Below are 20,238 nucleotides of genomic sequence, written 5' to 3' on the forward strand. Positions count from 1 at the left end.
CACAACATAGTCGTATACTCTGACACTGTCTTTGTAAGGATGAAGTCTGCGTGAAAGAAAATTAGTTTTACATAAAAACGCGCTGTATTTTGTACTTACCAAGTAAACGGAGTCTGCAAGAAGTTAAAATGTTCATTGTGACACTACTTCTAAAGCCACTGCGTAGGCTGGTAAACGTATTTAATAAGCAAAAACTTGAACTTTAGTTTCTCAGATAGCTGCACCAGTGGGAATTTAATGGTTAAAGAGTTCACGAAATCCTTGCAAAATATTTCCAGTTATCAAAGGAATGTTCATGGTGGGTTCCCCATTTTCTGTTTAACGAGCAAATACCCGAAGAGTTTAATGTGCAAATGCCGTTTGAAAGTGTGGCATAAAAACTATATGACCTGTAATTAAACATAGATCTATTATTTTGAACCTCAAACACGGTTAAATAATAAATAGTTGCTAACAAAAGGACAAGAAAGTTCGATAATATGAAAATGAACTAAATTCTACACACGATTTTCTTTATTTTCTTCAATTCCAAATGTGGTATATACAAAAATACCCACTGCGCTTAGCAGATACGCTACTGATTTTTATAGGGATAGCCTTTTGGTTATTGAATATGGATATCTCGGATGGATAAACGGATTTCTGTTAAGGAAACATATTTTGAAGGATATGTATAAACTGCAAAAAATCAGCTTTATATCAGTTTCAAACTTTTTCGAATACCCCTCGCATAGCATTAGTTATATTTGATGTTTATAACGATGTCACTATGAGTTACGTTCAAGTTTAGAGAAATAAAATTTAACTTCTCTCAAATAAAATCTGAACATGAACTTTTTTCATTTGTATCGACTGCGATATTGCTATGTTTTAACCTAATATCAGAAACACTACGTTTGTATTTCTGCAAGTGACGTTCTCAATTTAAGTTCTTCCAGGCGATATATGACCTTTTTGTGTCGATTTGATCAAACTTATTTATTCCTATGTTTCTATAATATTATTATGTGGATATCAATATTATTTTTGTTTTTTACTTTTATGACAAACTGATATAAAGCACTTTAAAAACGTATATTCAGTGATAGAAATTGAGCAATACTTTAGAATGCTACACAAGGAAGCATTTCATTTAATTAATTCTATAATATGGTAAAAAGGTATGTAAGTAAACAAAACCTACCACTGGTTGTCGATGCAGATTTCTTAGATCTAGCCTGTCCCTGGGTAACTGTTTTGATGGCAACTCGGCACAGCCTTGATACCGCCAGTTAAAATTCCCCCACAAACCGGATATTCTGATCTGTGTCGATAACCAGTGATGGATAATTATATTCTTTTACACCGGACTGGCGTTTTTCAAACCCGAGTAACCTACAGAGTAAAATTGATTTTATCTCGGACTGGTTTCCTTCAAATACTAAATGAACAACCTGTACATTTAACGTTTCTGCTTTCTTTTTTCTGTCCAAAATCAACTGATATAGAACATGTCTTCCTCTACTATATTAAGAAGGTTTATAATTTTTGAATATACTGCGCAACATCAGTAAAAATTCAATTTATAATATATCAAGAGCTGATTTGTATTTTTGATTTACATACATCATAACATTTTGGGTATTTAGTAACTTTATTAAAAAAGGTTATGACCTTAACGTTTGAGAGACTTTTTGAGCTGAACGCTACGCTTTCAACTTTTATTCAATTGAATGCTACGCTTACCTGTGTTTTTGTCTGACGGAAAAGGTAGACGACTTCACGGTAGGTAGTTCTAAAACACATAAATGTGTGTTTGTGTGTGTGTGAGTGTGTGTGTGTTCGCGTGCGCGTGTGCGTGCAGGTCCATTTGAAAACTGCTGTGAACTTCAGTTCCTGGAATGCGGCTTTTTCTGTTACTGCGGTAGTCATATATCCTTGTCTTTTACAAGACATGACAAAAGAACAACAGGGCAAAATAAGGTATGTACCGGACATAACAACTTAACTACAATTACAGAACATGACCAATTCACGGAACAGGTGCCCGCTCGTGATGAAATAATGCACGGAGGGGCACCTGGGGTCTTCCCCCACCATTAAAGCTGGAAAGTCGCCATATGACCTATCATGTGTCGGTGCGACGTTAAAAAAAGTAAAAATAGGGGCATAATTCATATAAAAGCAAAATTCTCTTATGCAATCTATGCAGTGTAAGTCATTTAAGGTTTCGAAGTAGGCCTTGAGAAACAAAAATCAAACAACACCAAATCATAGAAAGAAAGAGTTGTTTGACATGAAAATTGAACAGCATGTAAAACATGTATATTACTTTAGGAAACAAGTGTCAGTATACTGATATAAACTTTGAATTCCACAAAATGACTGCCTATAGGGGCCCCACTTCCGGACAGTCAAACGCCTTTAAAAACTCAGCATTTTCAAAGAACTGTTACACATGTTTGTTTTGATGCATTTGCAATAGCGTGCGAGTGGTGGAATTTCACATAACAAGGTGGAACATAGTTTTCAGCAATTGTTTATCTTTATTTCTTTACAAATGGCATTCATTTTCAATGGGAGACAACTTTTTCTCGACGATTACTTAAAATAATCGGAAAAAGTTGTCTCCCTTTAAAAATGCTTGCCATTTGTACTTAAAATAATCGGAAAAAGTTGTCTCGCTTTGAAAATGAATACCATTTGTAAAGAAATAAAGATAAACAATTGCTGAAAACTGTGTTCCACATTGTTATGCGAAATTTCACCACTCGCACGCTACTGCAAATGCATCAAAACGAACATGTGTAACTGTTCTTTGAAAATGGTGAGTTTTCAAATGCGTTTAACTGTCCTAGTGGAGCTCCTTTAGGCAGCCTTTTTCCGGAATTCAATGTTTATATCAATATACTGACACTTGTTTCGTAAAGTAATATACATGTTTTACATGCTGTTCAATTTTCATGTCAAACAACTCTTTCTTTCTATGATTTGGTGTTGTTTGATTTTTGTTTCTCAAGGCCTACTTCGAAACCTTAGTTACTGTGAATAACTGAAGTTTCAATCCATTCCTACAGTACAAGTGGTTACTGAGAGAACAGCTTACACACAAAACTTGACCAAATCTGGACGCCGACACCGACGAACAGTAGAGTCCTACAGCTTTACCTATTCTTCGAGTAGTCGAGCTAAAAATGAGAAAACTGCAAAGGCACTTACACATAGTGACAGAAGAACAATAAAGGAGAAAAACAAAAATACACTGTGACAGAATTATCATACGAATAATATAATTACACAATTACATATGAAGAAAAATATGAAAAAAAACCACTTAATACAATTTTGTGAGAAAAAAACCCGAAAAAAATGTGGAGATGAATTCATTTTAAATGTAGTTTAATGGAAATTTAAATGCCTGAGAACTCATGTATAGGAATAATGAACACTGTGCACAATGCAGTGGAATTGCGGATGGTGGAGGTAAAAATCTCAAATGATACCGAAACGAATAGCCGTAAAAGCACCCTTCTTCCTCTTATAACCAGATGTGAGTGCTTAAAGTCTTACATGGTACTCCCAGGTGAGCTGCATACAGAGGTTCAAATATCTGGTCATTGTACCATGACCAACACATCTTCGCAACAAATAAAGGATCATTGTAGACAGTGCCTTGGAACGGTAAGTTGATCATTTCAAAACCTATCTATTTATAATGAATGACAAAATGTTATCAATTTTGTTCGCTATCAAAGTTTCACACAAAATCTCATACGCATTATTTGTAAGGATTGAGATTGCCCGAGCCAGGTTTGTGTTTGCACACACTACTGAGTGAGTATCCATACAATTATCTGGACTATGATTTTTTGTGTTAAGCATTAATGCGGTGTACAGTTGTGCTAATTAAAGTAGCACCGTAATAATCGAAATAAATTGCACACCAGGACTTTTTTCTTAGAGCGATTACTGCACGACGTGAAAAAGTAAATATCAGAAATCAATTATTAATACACATATATAATAATCTCTTAGTTATTTATCGTCTTTTTGTTTGAATTCATGACGAATGTAAGTATGTCATTTAAGCCTGCTTTTGATTATCTTAAATAAAACTTAAAATCTAGTTTACGTCCGTGGCGAAAGAGCAAATTTTAGAATCATTACAATGATTATCTATTCATATTATTTAATATATAAACTATCTGAACATCAAAGGTGTTTATATTGTGTATTGTTCATTTTATAAGCCGTATTCCTCATTCATTGTAACAAGAAAAGGCCATTTTGTACTGTTAGTACATTCTTCAACTGTATAAAGTGATTATGTTTGCATAAAATGAGCTTCATAAGCAAAGGTTTATGTTATGAGACGTCGTTGCCTTCAAATCGAGAGGCATGTGAAATCCACATACAAACAGTCAATGAAAGGCAGGTGCACCAGTTTGCTATTTCTTACTTAATTGCATCATAGAGCCTATTAAGACTTGACAATATCACTGGAAACCGTGGGTTTAAATTCATAGTTCAGGTATTATTAAATAATTATAGAATAAAGGCAAACAACTTTTATCATACATTTTCGGTTTCGCTCATCATACCAAGAGCGTAAACTTGAATACCCGTTTTATTTAAGGGCACCAAATTATATTTCACTCACTTTAGTAAGTATCCCTTATTCAGATGAGTGTCAACTCGAAGGATATTTATTTGCTAGCATACATTTTTTGTATTCATTTTCTTTCTCGAAACAAGCTGAATAATCCATGTAAGAATAATTTTTATCGAATATAAGCATCAAAATAATTATCTTTCAAATTGCAATTATAATGCATGCCTGACTATATCCCCAACAAAATGTGCCCACTCACCGCCACTGCTTGATTTGCACCCATATATTATATTCTAACTACGCATTTTACTTATAACAATTATAATTATATTCTTTAAAACAGTAAACATATTTAGACAAAATAAAACAGCAGCGAAAAATACGAGGCTTTAGTTTTACTGCAAGCGCATTTACTCTAATTCTAGACAGACTGTGCATTTTGGTCTGAAAATAAATGCATTTCTGTTTTGCCGAGCAAAATTAATATGAGTTCCGGAAAATCACGGGTGGGGGTGGATACATATTACGAGGTTATTGCAATGGCTTTAGTTGCATTGCGAAGCTTTTTTGAATACCATTTTCTTTTTTGTATCCATCCGGAATCATGAAGATCTCTTCGAAACTTATATAATTTCTGCGGACAGTTAAACTACTTCATTTGTCAGGTATTTAACATTTTAGGCCGTAATGTGCAAGATAAAGTAATAAAGTTTGATATCAAGTTTGTCTCAAAGTTATGTTATATTTGTTTAACCTTGGTGTTAATCGGAATATTATTTGGGTCATGGACAACTGAAACACTATATATCTGTTCTTTTAAATTAGAAACATTGCTTTCCCAACGTTAAAACTAATCAAAACATCATCACGAAAAAAGATATACCCAGTTTAGACACATTTCCACCTTCTTTAACTAGATATATATGAGCGTATATTTTTCGTCATCCAACATTTTATGTCCATCTGAAATAACTCTGCTATGTAACTGATCATCGAATTCCATTAGCTTCAGCAATTTCAAAGGTCGTGTGCAACCTGAATACGAAAAAAAATATTCTAAAGAGGAGATTATTCTAAAGAGGAGATCAATCAACATTATTTTGCTGGCAGAAGTATGCTTTTTGTCTCATTGCCGTTTGTCAATATGTCGTGTTTTGTTAAATTTCCGTATCATTAGTACGAAACAGGGATAACGAAGTAACTATTCGAGAGTAATGGATCTTTTTAACTCTCTTATCGCAGTCTTTACTTATGCTGATGCCTTCAAATTCTCTTTTGTTGTATACAAGAGTTACGTAAATCTACAAATGTTGAAAATGCCTTTGTTTTTTTAACAGTACAGTGTCACTTACTGTATCACGTCAACCTTTAGTAGTTAAGCAATTTTCAAGAAGAATATGAAAATAGCAGACAGTAAAATGTACAGGTCCGTTTCAAAATTTAAACAAAAAAGATTTTTAATATTTACATCAGAAATAAAAATAAATAGAAATCAGTGAGCAAAGCGCATTGGTCAGTAAACGTTAAACTTGAATTGATCGTCGAGAAAAAAATACACATATATTTTCATGAATATTCATATAATTATGATGTTCAACTAATGAAAATTTCGCAACGGACGGGAAAGCAGCTACGAAAATGTTTGATAGAATAGAAATTCTTTTACAGTTTAAAGCGTTTTATATTACATTTGTTCAATGAAACATCGTATTATGCCAAACGTTAAACTGTTTCAGAACTTAATTCATCTAAAAGCAGCAATACGATTTAGTCTTATTATCACTGCGGCCGTATATCACCTTTTTTTCAAAATGATAGTCATAATTAAATTTACACTTGTAGATTTCAGTAACAACATTGTTTTTGTATTTGTAGTTTTCCACTTTATAGCTGTTACAGTTCGTTTCATTCAAATTAGATACAGCTATAAAAATCTTCCAGCTGTTTAAATGAAACATTTAGAGCTTTAAATATGCCTAAAGGTTAAAGCTGTAGAAATATTGCTGATGTTGAAAAAGGGGACATCTGTTTAGACGGAAGCAGAGGCACGAACAGTTTATGGTTGAATAATAGTTCTCTGGAAACGGCAAAGGCAAAACAAATGACCTAGTTAGAAAATAACAATATGGAGTACATTAACATTACAGCAATTCCTAAATTAAGGAGTTACATAGTAGAAACAACGCAACAGATCTTGTTTAAAAATCTCTTCGCCATGAAAAATATTATAATCAAGTTATTTTTTCTGTTAAACTTATCAGCTTCAGGTAATATATAATATCGTAATAATTATGCCTCCCACATGTAGTTGGTGAGACAAATTGATTTAGTGCTGTCCGTCTGTCTGTCAGGCAGTCTGTCTGTCACAAAGTTTGTCCACGCAACTCCTTCGGCACTACTGGCGGATTTACACCAAACTTCTCAAGAGTGGCAGGCCTAGTTGTGCATATCATCCGTATTCTCCAGTTTGTTGATTTTCCCTGGTGTTATGGATTGATTCATTAAGTTTTATGATATTTTGGTCACAATGTTTCTATCATTGTGCGTATTTCCACTTAGCTTTACAGGAGTGATCAATTAAAGCCTCGTGGTGCGCATGTTCCGGTTCAGTGATTTTAGAGGAGTTATGGCCCTTGATCTTTCTTACTTTACCTTGTCCGCGCAACCACTCCGACACCACCAAGAGAAATTACACCAAACTTCACACAAATTATCATTGTTTAAAGCTTCGTTGTTCATATTGTCGGCATGTTCTGGTTTGATGAACTTCAGCAGAGTTATGGTCCTTTATTTGTCAAATGTTATGCTGTTTTGTCCACTTGCCGATTTCCACCAAACACTACAGAAGTGATCAGTGCCAAGTCTTGTTATGCATATTATCGGCATGTTCTGGTTCAGTGATTTTAAAGGGAGTTATGACCCTTTATTAATCAAATTTTATTTTTAGATGTCGACTTCTCTTACACCATTGCTCAGATTTCCACAAAACCTTACTGGAGTTATCACGGCAAAACTTATATAATTATGCATATCATCCACATGTTTCCGGTTCAGTGATTCTCAGCAGAGTTTTGGCTCTTGACTTGTCATATTCTTCGATGTTTGTGCTACTCCTCTATACCGTTTGTTGGGATTCACCAAACTTCACAAGAGTGTGTGTGTCTTTGGAATATTTTGGTTAAATGATTTTCTCTAAAGGAATGACCCTTAATTTCTGGCATTTTACAATTTATCTGAGGCAAGTGGTGGGATACATACTTTTTTCGTTAAACAATCTCTAGTTAATGTCTGTTTTTACAATAATATTATGTGTTTAAACTATAACATGTTTCTATTACAGAAAATTCTAATATTTTAGAAGATGCCGTGTCTCTGAAAATATTCTCAGAGATGCATGACAATTGGCTGATAATACTTATGTTTCTCCCCAAAATTATTTACAGATGTATTCTTCAGATATGCAAGTTTTACAGTTACATTTTGGAGACCCTATATTTTAAACCTTACTGTATTTCTACTCATTTTTCACTTGCAGCCCTTTTACAGATGTAATTTTAAATGAAGTATTTTACATACGTTTTACAGCTGTAAAATAGGAGTTACGTGAAACTTGTTTTTCCTTGTCCCTAAAACATGTTCTGTTTCTTACATTTGACCCATTTCATTGATCAATGCACTTTGGTTGGGCTATACAGTGGTACTTTTCTGAAGAAATTAAAAGAAGCAAGGGTTATTCCTAAATTTAAGTCAGGTAACAAACAAGACCAAGGAAACTATAGACCTATTTCCATACTTAATACAATCTCTAAAATGTTTGAACGTCACATTGCCTCACAGTTACAGGACTTAAATGAACAGATATAATACACAGAAATCAATCGGGTTTCAGAACTAACCACTCCTGTCAGACTGCTTTAACATACCTAATAGAAACGTGGCTAAAAGACATTGACAACGGTGAGTCTGTAGGGGCTATCTTTCTTGACTTAAGAAAAGCTTTTGATATGGTGGATCATGAAATACTGCTTTACAAACTTAAATTTTACCCTTTTACAGACAGAACATTGGAGATATATATATAAATCTATTTTAGCGAATTGAACGCATATTTTAAAAGTAAAGAAGCTGCATTCCAAAGGATGACAATACAATCCGATATCCCACAAGGATCCATACTAGGACCTCTTCTTTTTCTGATATATATCAATGAGATGGCGTTGATTTCAAATACTACCAATATTGATCTATATGCCGATGACCATACCTTACATAAATCCGCCCAAAGTATTACAAAAATTCACTCTGAACTTCAGTATAGCCTCAATAGTGTCCATAATTGGTGTAAAATAAATAACATGTCACCTCATCCTTCAAAAACAAAATGTATGGTATTAAGCACTAGAGGCAAAATAAAACATACTAAAAACCTCGAGTTAATTTTAGATGGTTCGGTCATAGAAAACGTTAAGTGTCAGAAAGTTCTAGGTGTATACATCGATGAAACTCTGTCTTGGCAATTCCGTGTTAGTACCACAATAAACTAAACTTAATCAAAAGACTGAAAGTACTGGAGGATCGATTATCTCTTAACAACACAGATTGTACAAGATTTTGACGATTAGCATTTATCCTTTATCGATTATCATTAGCTATTTGACATTTAGCATTAGGAATTAAGCATTATTTATATGGCATTAAGCATTCGGTATGAAGCATTAAGCATTAAAAACTATCATTTAGCAATAAGTAACTGGAATTAAGTTATTGGCATTTAACATTAATTATTCGGCATTTGGCATTTGACAATAAGCATTGCGCACCGGCCTTCCATAGATTCCTTATAGATATGGCTTTCTTTCATGTAAAAATCCAACTGTTTAATACATACTCCTCGTCAATGATTTCTCGTAACATATAATTCATTAGCCTCTGATTTCTACTATTATGAAGTCTTTGTCCAGTTTTCTAAAACAAATATTAAATATGGCGCAGGCCTTCCATTAAGATTCAATTTAATGGAGTCAGGACTGCCTGACATTCAGATTTTGGAGTCCCTCTTAAATTTTCTTGGAGTCCTAGTATTACTTTGTACGCTGACCCTTAATATCATCATCATCATCATTATCATCATCATCAGACATCGTCATATTTAAAGTACCACTAGAGTGATGAGAAAACATTATATTTAACAAAATCTTTTTATTGTTTTATTATATGTATAGTTACCATCAGCATTTTATCAAAGTCAACACATATGCATAAAACAGCAACTGATCAGATATGTTTTTTTTAGTTTACATCTGCAACATTTCTAGTTCAATATTTTGCACACTATGATATGAAATACATGTACAGTACATAACAATGTGAATACCAAAATAATAAGTTATTATTTTAACAACCACATAGCAAAAAGTATAGATACGGTGTTTTTAGTTTATATCTGCAACATTTCTAGCTAATATTTTGCACAGCATGATATGAAATACATGTACAGTACACAACAATGTGAATACCACAATGTCAGGCACATAGCAAGTGTAATAACAAGAATTTTGTTGAATTAATGTTTTCCAATGAGCGTGAATGTTGAATAATTCGGTTAACAACAATAATAATAATAATAATAATAATAATAATAATAATTGTATTATCTTATAATCCAAATCTGGAACATGTATATTATTTTATGGGACAGACTTTCCTTTCTTGCACGTCTTTTTATAAATGTTTCATTATAAATTGACTTTTTGACTGAGGAGATGTATGAATGTATATGAAATTTAATTGAAGGCCATACTGGAAATAAATTGTATAATATTTGTATATGTACACTTAGTATGTAACCTTCAGAAAATAAAGTTGTTATCTTATAACTGGGACAGCTACATAATGTACTGTTTTACGTTCTGATATATATATATATATATGAATTAAGAATCAATAAATCATGTCAAATGCTGGCTAGTTGAAAATGATTCACCACTGTAAGTCATTAATTTAGAAAAATGCTTACAACTAGGGATGCACAGTATACTCGAAATTATTACTGCATTTTAATCATTATCTTTAATGCTTTGTATCCATAAGTATTGGTTTTACTTTATTTTTTAGAAATTTAAAAGACCTTTTTCTAAAATGTCTGGGTTTACATACTTTCTAAAATACAAGTATAATTTTATTCATAAATCTGTCGTTACCATAATACCACAACCGAAGTATTTTAAGTGTCGCATGATAGCCGTACATTGTGTCCATCCCCATTTGGAATTTTTCTAAAGTCTGCTAGATGCTAGAGGACGTGAGGGGAGAAGGGTGGGGTGCACATCTCAAAAACTGCCCGTTCACAGACTCAGTCAAACTGAACCTGCTTTTATTCTGACTGGCTGCGTTCTATGCATCTAAAGTATCTTCGAATATAAATATATAGCATTTTAGGATTAGTGACTGACTATAAACACATATATATGTTATTTCATATTACATGTATACCTGTAATAAATGACTAAGTTGAATTTAATGCAATTCGACATAAAATATCATATATCGCCGAGAACAGTTTACCGTCAAACCTTGCAAAATCGAAAGTAACGTGGAGCTGTGGTCTAGTGGATAAGGTGTCGGCCGCTCAATCCAGAGGTGGTGGGTTCGAGCCCCACTGGGGTCACGACCATGACTTCTCATATGATATCAGTACTGGTTTTTCCAGGTAGCGGATTCGAGAGTGGTTCCAATAAGCTTGAAGCTTTCATCACAGTCGAGCTAAAACAAATCAGTATAAACTAAAAGTAACGTGAATAAAACGCTTTTCTGTTCAGATTTTATTTTAAATACAAAAAGTTGTAAAAATATCAACTGAAACTGTAAAAACAACTCTTTCAAAGACCGAACTTCAAAATATAAGCTTCACAGTGAAGCAATGTCCAATCAATCAACTAAAATATGTTTAATAGTAAACGGTGTTTGACATGGTATATTCAGGTTGGTTGATCTTACATCACAAAGCATATTATACCACCTCTTTCGAGTCTATGCACAAAATATTTGCAAAAATATATCAATAACAACTTTGCTAATCGACAGCAATTTTAATTTCAGTTATGAAATAAATGCAAAATGAAGTCATCAATTTTTATCCTTGTCCAGCTTCTCATTGAAGCTTGTTGTCAAGGAAACCAACGCCCACAGGTCCAGCCGACGGAAGAGGCCAGTGACTGTATATGTATCCCATACGAGCCACTTTGTAAGTGTACATTTACAGTTGAACATCGTCTGACAATGATATTCAACGAAAAGGAGCTTGTTGAACCATATAACGGAAATCTTCGAATACGTGGATCACAAGGCGGACGAATATTGACAGATGACGAGGAAGCCCAAGTAAATACTGCCGATGGAGAGGTATCCAGACTTGTTATTGCAATAAACGGTAAATTTCCAGGACCAAGGGTAGATGTATTTGAAAACCAAGAGATTGAAATCACGGTGGTTAATACATTCCATACGGACAGTGTTACAGTTCATTTCCACGGCATTCATCAGAAGAATACGCCTTGGATGGATGGTGTGGCTTCTGTTACTCAGTGTCCGATATTACTACAAACTTTTGTTTACCGATTCAGAGCTTATCCTCCAGGAACCAGTTTCTATCATGCACACATCGGGGACCAGCGTAGCATGGGTTTATATGGACCATTCATCGTGCGTAAAAGGAATGCAGATCTTATTAATGAAGTAATTGTGTCTCTGCAAGACTGGAACCACCTTATGGATGCTGAAACAGCATATATGAGAATGATCACAGAACAATTTGACTTTAACACAGGTCAGAAAATACCAACGACATTTTCTGTCGATAGAGCTCAATTTAGCCGTTTTGAATTTCAATCTGGTCTTGTGAATGGAAAAGGGAGGTTCTGGAGAGACCGTAGAAATCACAACGGTGCACCGTTAGAGAGATTTAAAGTTCAGACTGGAAGGCTTTATAGATTCCGAATCATAGGCGCAATGACGTTATATCCGATGAGAGTTTATGTTGAAAACAATAGGCTCCAGCTGCGATCTTCAGACTGTTTTAATTTGCAGAATGTGACGGTTCAGTCGATAATTGTGCACCCTGGGGAGAGGTATGATTTCAACTTACGATTCGATCGAGTTACGAAAAAAGAATATTTGCTCGTAGCAGAAACTATCGAAACACCGGGAAGTCACAACAGTTAACATGCTGCTGAAGCAGTTATAGAAGTTACTAACCGCGTTGGATCACCAAACCCAAAACCCACCAAACAATAAATATGAATATTGTACGCGACAAAATCCGTGTATGGAATTCAATTGTCCTTACGGAAATCCAGGCACCAACACCCGCTTTTGCCTAAATTTTAATGATGTTCGAAATACAGACCCATACCGTAATCCCTCTAGAGTAATCGGGAATAGAGTGGACAACGAATATTTCTTCAACTTCGCTTTCCCTGGATTTACGTATACTCCCGGTTCGGTAAATGGTCGTGAATTTGAGCCGCCCGCCTCCCCTCTACTTACACAAAGTGAATTGCTGTCAACAAGTTGTGATGAAGCTACCTGTCAACGGAATGGAATTTGCAAATGCACGTATATCGTGGAGGTTCCAGGAGATGAACTTATCCAAATGACCTTCATGAACATTGGTAATGGATCTGGATGGTCGCACCCGATACATCTCCATGGTCAATCATTCTTCGTCATGAAAATGGGATTAGGTAAGATTTTATAATCACGAAAATTCACAATAAACTGCTTCCTCCTTAGTCCCATACCGGTATTTCACCGGATGAGAATTATGGCAAACTCCTTTATCCGTCTGTCACAATAACTTTAAAACTACATTATATTTCTTTATGGCTCTTTGTATATGGATAAGAGGACAATAGGGATAGTATACGCGTTATTTACTTTTCTTTGTATGTATGACTTTGTTTCAGTCCATCAGTCTAGAATGCTTGATCCGGCATTACTTTAAACATATAAGAAAATTTTAAAATGAAACCTAGTGCGTTATAAGACGTCAACATCATATCCGTCTACATATCTGTTCATCAATGCATCACTCTGTCAGTGACAAAAGATGAATCATGTGATAACTTTATGACACCTGGTTTATAGAGGAGGATGGGCAGTTGGAGAATACTTTGATCCTTTCATTTAATTGCAATACCAAATTAAAGGGTCATGTTGACCCAGTAGCGTTCACAGATGGCAGAATTACAATAAAATGCGCACATATACTAAAAATATGACATTTTATGAAGTAGTAGGAAATGAAAATTATTTATATATGATTTTTATGCTTTTATGATTACAGTTTTGTCTACAATATTCATTTAACAGTATTTCAAATAAAATAAACCTATTTTTAATATATTGATTTAGGTAACAACCTTTAATGTCTATTTCATGCTACATTAAGATTTATCTAAATAAAATTTATGACATTTTAGGATTAAATGGCTAACATATTGAAAAATCTGATTTTGTTGGACCGTGTCCTGCACGGGGCCGTGTCCCACACAAATTTCTTTGAACTGCTTCATTACAGCTATTCAAAACCAGAAAGTTAAAAGTTATGTACCTTTTACTTTTAGACATATTTACACAGGTAAAATATAAATACTCAAACTTCACTGGAAATCTTCATAAAGGCCGTGTCCTACACGATTTTTGTGGACAGCCTAACTGCTGGTTTTAGCATTAAATGTTATATGTATATACAGACCTTCAAAACCATTAAAATTCTTCAACGTCAGTTTGTGAGCTACATTTTAACATACTGCAATTGTTCATAAAAAATACATGTCAACCGATAGATACCACCATGTAAACGTCTTCCTTGATAGAACGTTTTGTATAAGCATCACACAATATGCCTTAAGCGCTGTATATCTTTATTCTGTTACTTCTCAGGTTTTTTCCATATTCTGGTATTCCCGTGACAATAACTGAATAACCAATTTTTTTGAAAGTTCAAAATAAGCGTTGTTTTGACCAAGATTTACAATTTCAGCGACTCTGAATTTTAAGCATTTATAAAAAGTCCCTGCATAACAAAATATTTGGCCATTTTTAGAGGTATAAACACACCATAAAATGCCTGAACGTTGACAGATTCACTCCCCGTTTGTTGTGTTGGTTAAGGAATTGCAAGAAGCTGTAATACATTATCTCAAAAGAAACCTTGCTTCATACCGTTCAGAAATACAATATTACATGCTCTGTCACCAATATGCGCACATTATCGTGATATTGCAGAGAGTAGACCAGATAACCAAGTTTCAAATTTAGGTCACATAAAGTTAAACACGTTGATAAGATGTAGATAGGGTATAAAAATGTGACCTCTTGTGTGTCAACAAGTTTTACATTATATCTAGATTTCATCAAAGGCAAACATGATGACCTGTATAATTAAGGTTATATGTTGGATTCGTGATAGGAATATCTGTCTACTGGTGGTGTAAAAAAAAATAACAGAAACGTAAATGTTTATTCTGTAACAAATCACAGACTTCATATATACATCATATATATCTATTAAATGTATTCACGAGTTTAGTTGGCTAAAGGAGTCAATATGAAACGGTTCGTATTGTTGTAAACTTCTTTGATTTACTAATTATTGAAAATGTTGATAGCCATTCTTGTGACTAAAAACATTTTCACCAAAAATAAGAATGTTTTAATAGTAAATATTTCCTGCACTTTTCTGCCACCGATTTAAAGAATACCTTCTACAGCTATTGTTAAATAAATACCTTGATGGACATTTGTGCCGGTTGAAATAATTAATTATAATGACCGAAGCATTTCAACACAAAGAGCTAATGCATAGAAACATTGTCTGAAATGATTAATGTCATGTTTGATTTTGGTAGGATTTTAACAATTTTGAAGAAGCTGACAATGATTATGTGCGAACGTTTATGAGTGCTATTGACTGTATTGCACCTCAGCCAACAAAAATAGTGGATACTAAACTCCTAAACAGCACATTGTGACACACAGTAATGTATATACACCTATTTACTTTTCTTTTTGAACATTTTTACTTGTTTTTATTGCATGGTTTGCCGGTTTATTGTTTAGTTAAGAGATTTCAGAAATAAATGTTCATTATAGTTGTCTCCAAGCTTTGATTTTAGCTCAGCAAAATTTCGCGTTAACTGCAAAACGATCAATAACACATATTGACCGGCGATTCATTGCCGGCGAGTGATGAAATAAGCTGTCATATTATCTTTGTACGACTGGAATATGTTAAAGTAGCCCAGCAAGGACAAAATTGTCTGAGCACATGTGTACATACACTCAGTTCCAAAAGAAAGTGTGCACTTAGTTTTTCTGTTATTTTTTCTCGGTTATTTTCATGAAAACTTATAATGTTTGGTACCAAAATTTAAATCAATTCGTAAACAAATTGGTGTGCATTTTAGATTTTGAGTTATACCTGAGAGTTAGTGTATGAAAAAAATGAAACAAAAACGTCGGGGAATTTTTTGAAATATTTAAACTTAAAAAGTGCACACTTTCTTTTGGAACTGAGTATAAGTATAAATGAACACAAGAACACAATAGTAAAACACAGAACAACATACAAAAATATACATGAAAAAAAAAACAAAAAACAGCACGACTGTCAAACTCACCACTGGGGAGTATAAACGTTTACAGGCGCCAAACTTTATTCAATAACCCGTAACAAATTCATACATTACAAGACAGAATCACTCTCCGCAGCGAAATCCCTTATACAAAAGTAATAATTCGAATAGATTGTAAATATAAATATGGTCATGTAAAGATATACACATCAAACAGATAAACAAGAGCACCATGAAGCAAAACATCATTGTGGGCATGATCCGGCAGGAAAAGTGTCAATTATCTAACCAGTTTTGACGTATCAAACAGGCACAGACATACATGAAGAAGGAACACAACAGGATACAGTACTGAGCCCACAGGTGTACGTTACCTTTCAGGAACAAATATCTCCTTTGCCTCTATTTACAGCTCCAAGAATCCATATGCACAGTAAATGTATTTCAAAATCTATAAGTCGCCATCGGAATACCACAACTATTTATAGAAATCAGTTTTAGAAATTCAATGGTTCTCTGTGGCCGGATGGTTAAGGTCTCTCGCTACGGATCACATGTTGTAGGGAAGAAACATTGGAAGAACGTGGAGCCGCCTATACATGCTCAACATGGCAATATGGAAATAGGTTACGTGTCAATGTATACACGTGTATACTGGCTGAGCTCTTATATACATAAGCATTATTCCAGAATTAATCAGTTTAAACTATTTGATTGTTTATATTTTGATAAACTCATATTATTTTGTATTCATACGCTCTAAGTGTAGATTTTGTCTTGTGTGAAACACAAAAGAATAACAGCTTCCCTAAACCAGAACGAGCATAAGTGCAGTGCTCGCATGCCTGTGCACCGGACACACAGCACATAGACAAAGTAAAACATTCAGACAACGAGAACAAAACAGACAAAGGAACCCAGGATGTACTTTCTTTGGACGATCCGTGGCAAACACCACTCTGGAGTTTAAATCGGTTACACAGGGTAGGTAAAACTATCCTCGGTAGGTAAATCCCTAACACATGCAATGGTTAGCAGAAGACATGGCACATAAAACACGGACATGCTCTTGTTAATTAAAATAAATAAAAACCTTAAAAATAAATGCTTGTTCCCTATGGCTTTGCAGAAGACAGAACATCAAGAGAAACCTCACTAAGGGGCCCGATGAAACAGGCCAGAAGATGACTATAAAAAAGCACAGTCCCGCGTTGGAATTAAAGAACTGCCTGTCATTGACTACTCCACCGGATCAAACTGAAAATTGAAGCGTCCAACTCTAAAAGGATTAAACATCAAAGATGCGGTGTGTCTCAAAATAATAGTTTAAATATCGTTATTCAACTTGACCGAACACATTTGGTATAAAGCCATGACCTTGCTAACAACATCCCTATAAAAGCAAAATTTGATATACCTTTCGCAGAATTGTGTTTAAACCATTACCAAATTTAAAAGCTATATCTAAATTATGCTTAATTGTACTCAGTCTACAATAACGGTAGCAATTTTTAAGATTAATTTGTTAGATATTGTAAGCTATACATAGGCGTATATTTTACGGTATAAGGTACGGGATGACTTGGACTTAAATCAGGTATTAAATACCGAAATGGCCGAAACGGTAAAATACCACAAGTAGAAAATAGCCGTGAAAGCTGTTAACGTTATATAAACTTTTAATTAATACCAAACTGATAGATTAAAGCTTCATGTATGATGATAACACAATGCAGCTAACTAGATTCTATGATAATTTGTACATGTGTTGCTGTTTAATAGTTTCTTTGGAGGGGTGAAGGCTGATAACGTTCATTGGTGGTACGCTGCTCCAGTGCCGATTAATAATTACGATTATTAATTATATGAAAAGCTAAAAACTTTTCATCTCTTTTTACAGTTAGGAAAATGTTAATATTCTATACTATAGTATAATAGTACTGTTATTTGTATATATTTATAAATACTGTCATTGACTGACGGATTTTATTCACTTACGGATTCCATGACTTACGGAAAACGTAAGTATTTATAACTGTTACTTGTATTGAATACTATAATTATACTGTTGTTGACTGACGGATTTTGTCCACTTACGGATTTCGTAACTTACGGAAAATAACCTTGCGGATCAAACATGCGATTAACCCAGTGTCCGTTCTTACGGATGGAAAGCCGTCAACTGAAGACGAACGCTGTATTTATAACCTTTTCAGCATTAATTTCCGTAAATTGTAAACAGTCTTTTTGAGTCTATCCAATGAGCGTGACTTACGGGTTTTCTCGACCAATGAAAATGTTCCGTTAGTCTCAGGACTCTGATATTCCAGTTCCGTACAAAACGTAGATCCGTTAGCCGATTTAAACTAGGGAACTGTTTAGTTGCATGTACTTTCTCATAAGAAAAGATACATTTCGGTTCTTTGCTCGGATAATGGTATCCCAAAATACTTGTGTTACTTAAGAATGACTTTGGGTAAATCAATTGTTTGTTGTGACTTACGGAAACAAGATCCGCGTTTCGGCTGCAATTCAGGTTGAATTCGAGCTCCTCAGGTAACTGGCAGACAGTTTTACGTAAAGTTTAATAGAAAAACCATTAGTTTATTCTTTGATTTATACGTAGTTTGCATGAGAGCAGCTCATACGATTTTAGTGAGACAGTAAAATCGTTTGTCATCGGTTTCCGCGACAGGGTAAACACTTCCCCATAGGATATAAATATCTTCTCCAGCTTTTTATATAAGGACTCTCATTAGTTTTCAGAGAGTGAATGAAACTGAAATTAGTTTAAGTTTGGTCTTCATTACTGTAAACAGAAATAATTTATTGATAACCCCGTATTTGTGACAGGTTGGTTTTTGTCAATGTACATTTGATAACAATATTGATTACGCTTAAACTAGCATAATAATTAATTGATAAATTTGTTTGCCGGAGCACTTCCTATACAAATTGGAGAAATTTTCAATCTTCACTCATGTCATTAATTGCAATAATAATAATAACATCTGGATAAAGGCTCAACATGAAATCGCTTTTATAACTATATAAAAACAAATCTGCTGCAAGGGCTGCAAGAGATGCATAAATGCAATAACAATAACTTGTCCAAAACGGCATTCCAAGACCTGAGAGGGCTTTAAAACCTTAATCAGAGATCCACATAGTGAGTAGAATCAAAATTACATGCGCGAAATGTATCATTCAGCCTAGCGAAAAGTTTTGATTTTAGGCCAGTTTCATAGATTTTGTGAAAGGCTGGGATCCCGTTTCCAGCTGGCTTATGGGAGGGCAGTGGTTGATTCTGTTTAGGTACAAAACTGACAGGATTGGCAATTGGGACGTTCCTCTACCAGTATAAGCTGGAAATGAGGCCATATAACCTACACTGTGGCAGAGTACCTTCATATTTATTAGGATACCGCTGTTTGTAAATGATATTTTAACACATCATGTATTTTAAATGATATTTAACTATGTTTACCAATTCATGTTTTCAACTGAGCTTCTTGTCTGTGATATATGACAATTTTTGTGTCGGTTCGCCTTACAGTACAGCTCCGTTAAGAGAAACAACATCAAAATCGGCGTAATCGGCGTTCTTCATAATGATTAATTGATGTTCTGAAACAACGACTTTGTTTTGCTTGTGATTTTGTAAATTTGCACATTGGTTACAGACAAAACACACATCAACAACCTCCATATCCCTTTTCTGCGTCCCCAAAAGATCTAAATGACTTATAGCCACTAAACATTGTTATCTGAGATAATAACTTTTTATAGACATCAGAGTTCATAATCCAGAAAACACTAAACTTGTGTCTAACTCGATATTCATTTCCGACGAAAAAAAAGTCATCTTGTTTTTCATCACATTTAGCAATTTTTCACCAATTTTAAGAATCGTAGTACCAGATATTAGAGGAACAAGAAATGTAACTATAGAACAAGGATGTCCCTCTTTGTAATGTTAGGACATAGAAGTGCGTGTCTAAATGAAATAGA

General features: G+C 34.2%; 1 protein-coding gene across 1 annotated transcript in view; it reads left to right on the plus strand.

The window, feature by feature from the left end:
• The first annotated feature begins 3,740 nt into the window (after positions 1-3,740).
• Positions 3,741-20,238, plus strand: part of LOC123529415 (uncharacterized) — a 45,277-nt gene continuing 28,779 nt past the window's right edge. Inside the window, exons 1-3 of the mRNA XM_053520830.1 lie at positions 3,741-3,813; positions 11,690-12,806; positions 12,838-13,332. Of these exons, the coding sequence (XP_053376805.1) occupies positions 11,708-12,806; positions 12,838-13,332 (1,594 nt within the window). The 5' untranslated portion in view covers positions 3,741-3,813; positions 11,690-11,707. The remainder of the gene's footprint in view (positions 3,814-11,689; positions 12,807-12,837; positions 13,333-20,238) is intronic.

Source organism: Mercenaria mercenaria, chromosome 13 (genome assembly GCF_021730395.1).
Source record: "Mercenaria mercenaria strain notata chromosome 13, MADL_Memer_1, whole genome shotgun sequence".
In the NCBI taxonomy this organism is placed as follows: Eukaryota; Metazoa; Mollusca; class Bivalvia; order Venerida; family Veneridae; genus Mercenaria; species Mercenaria mercenaria.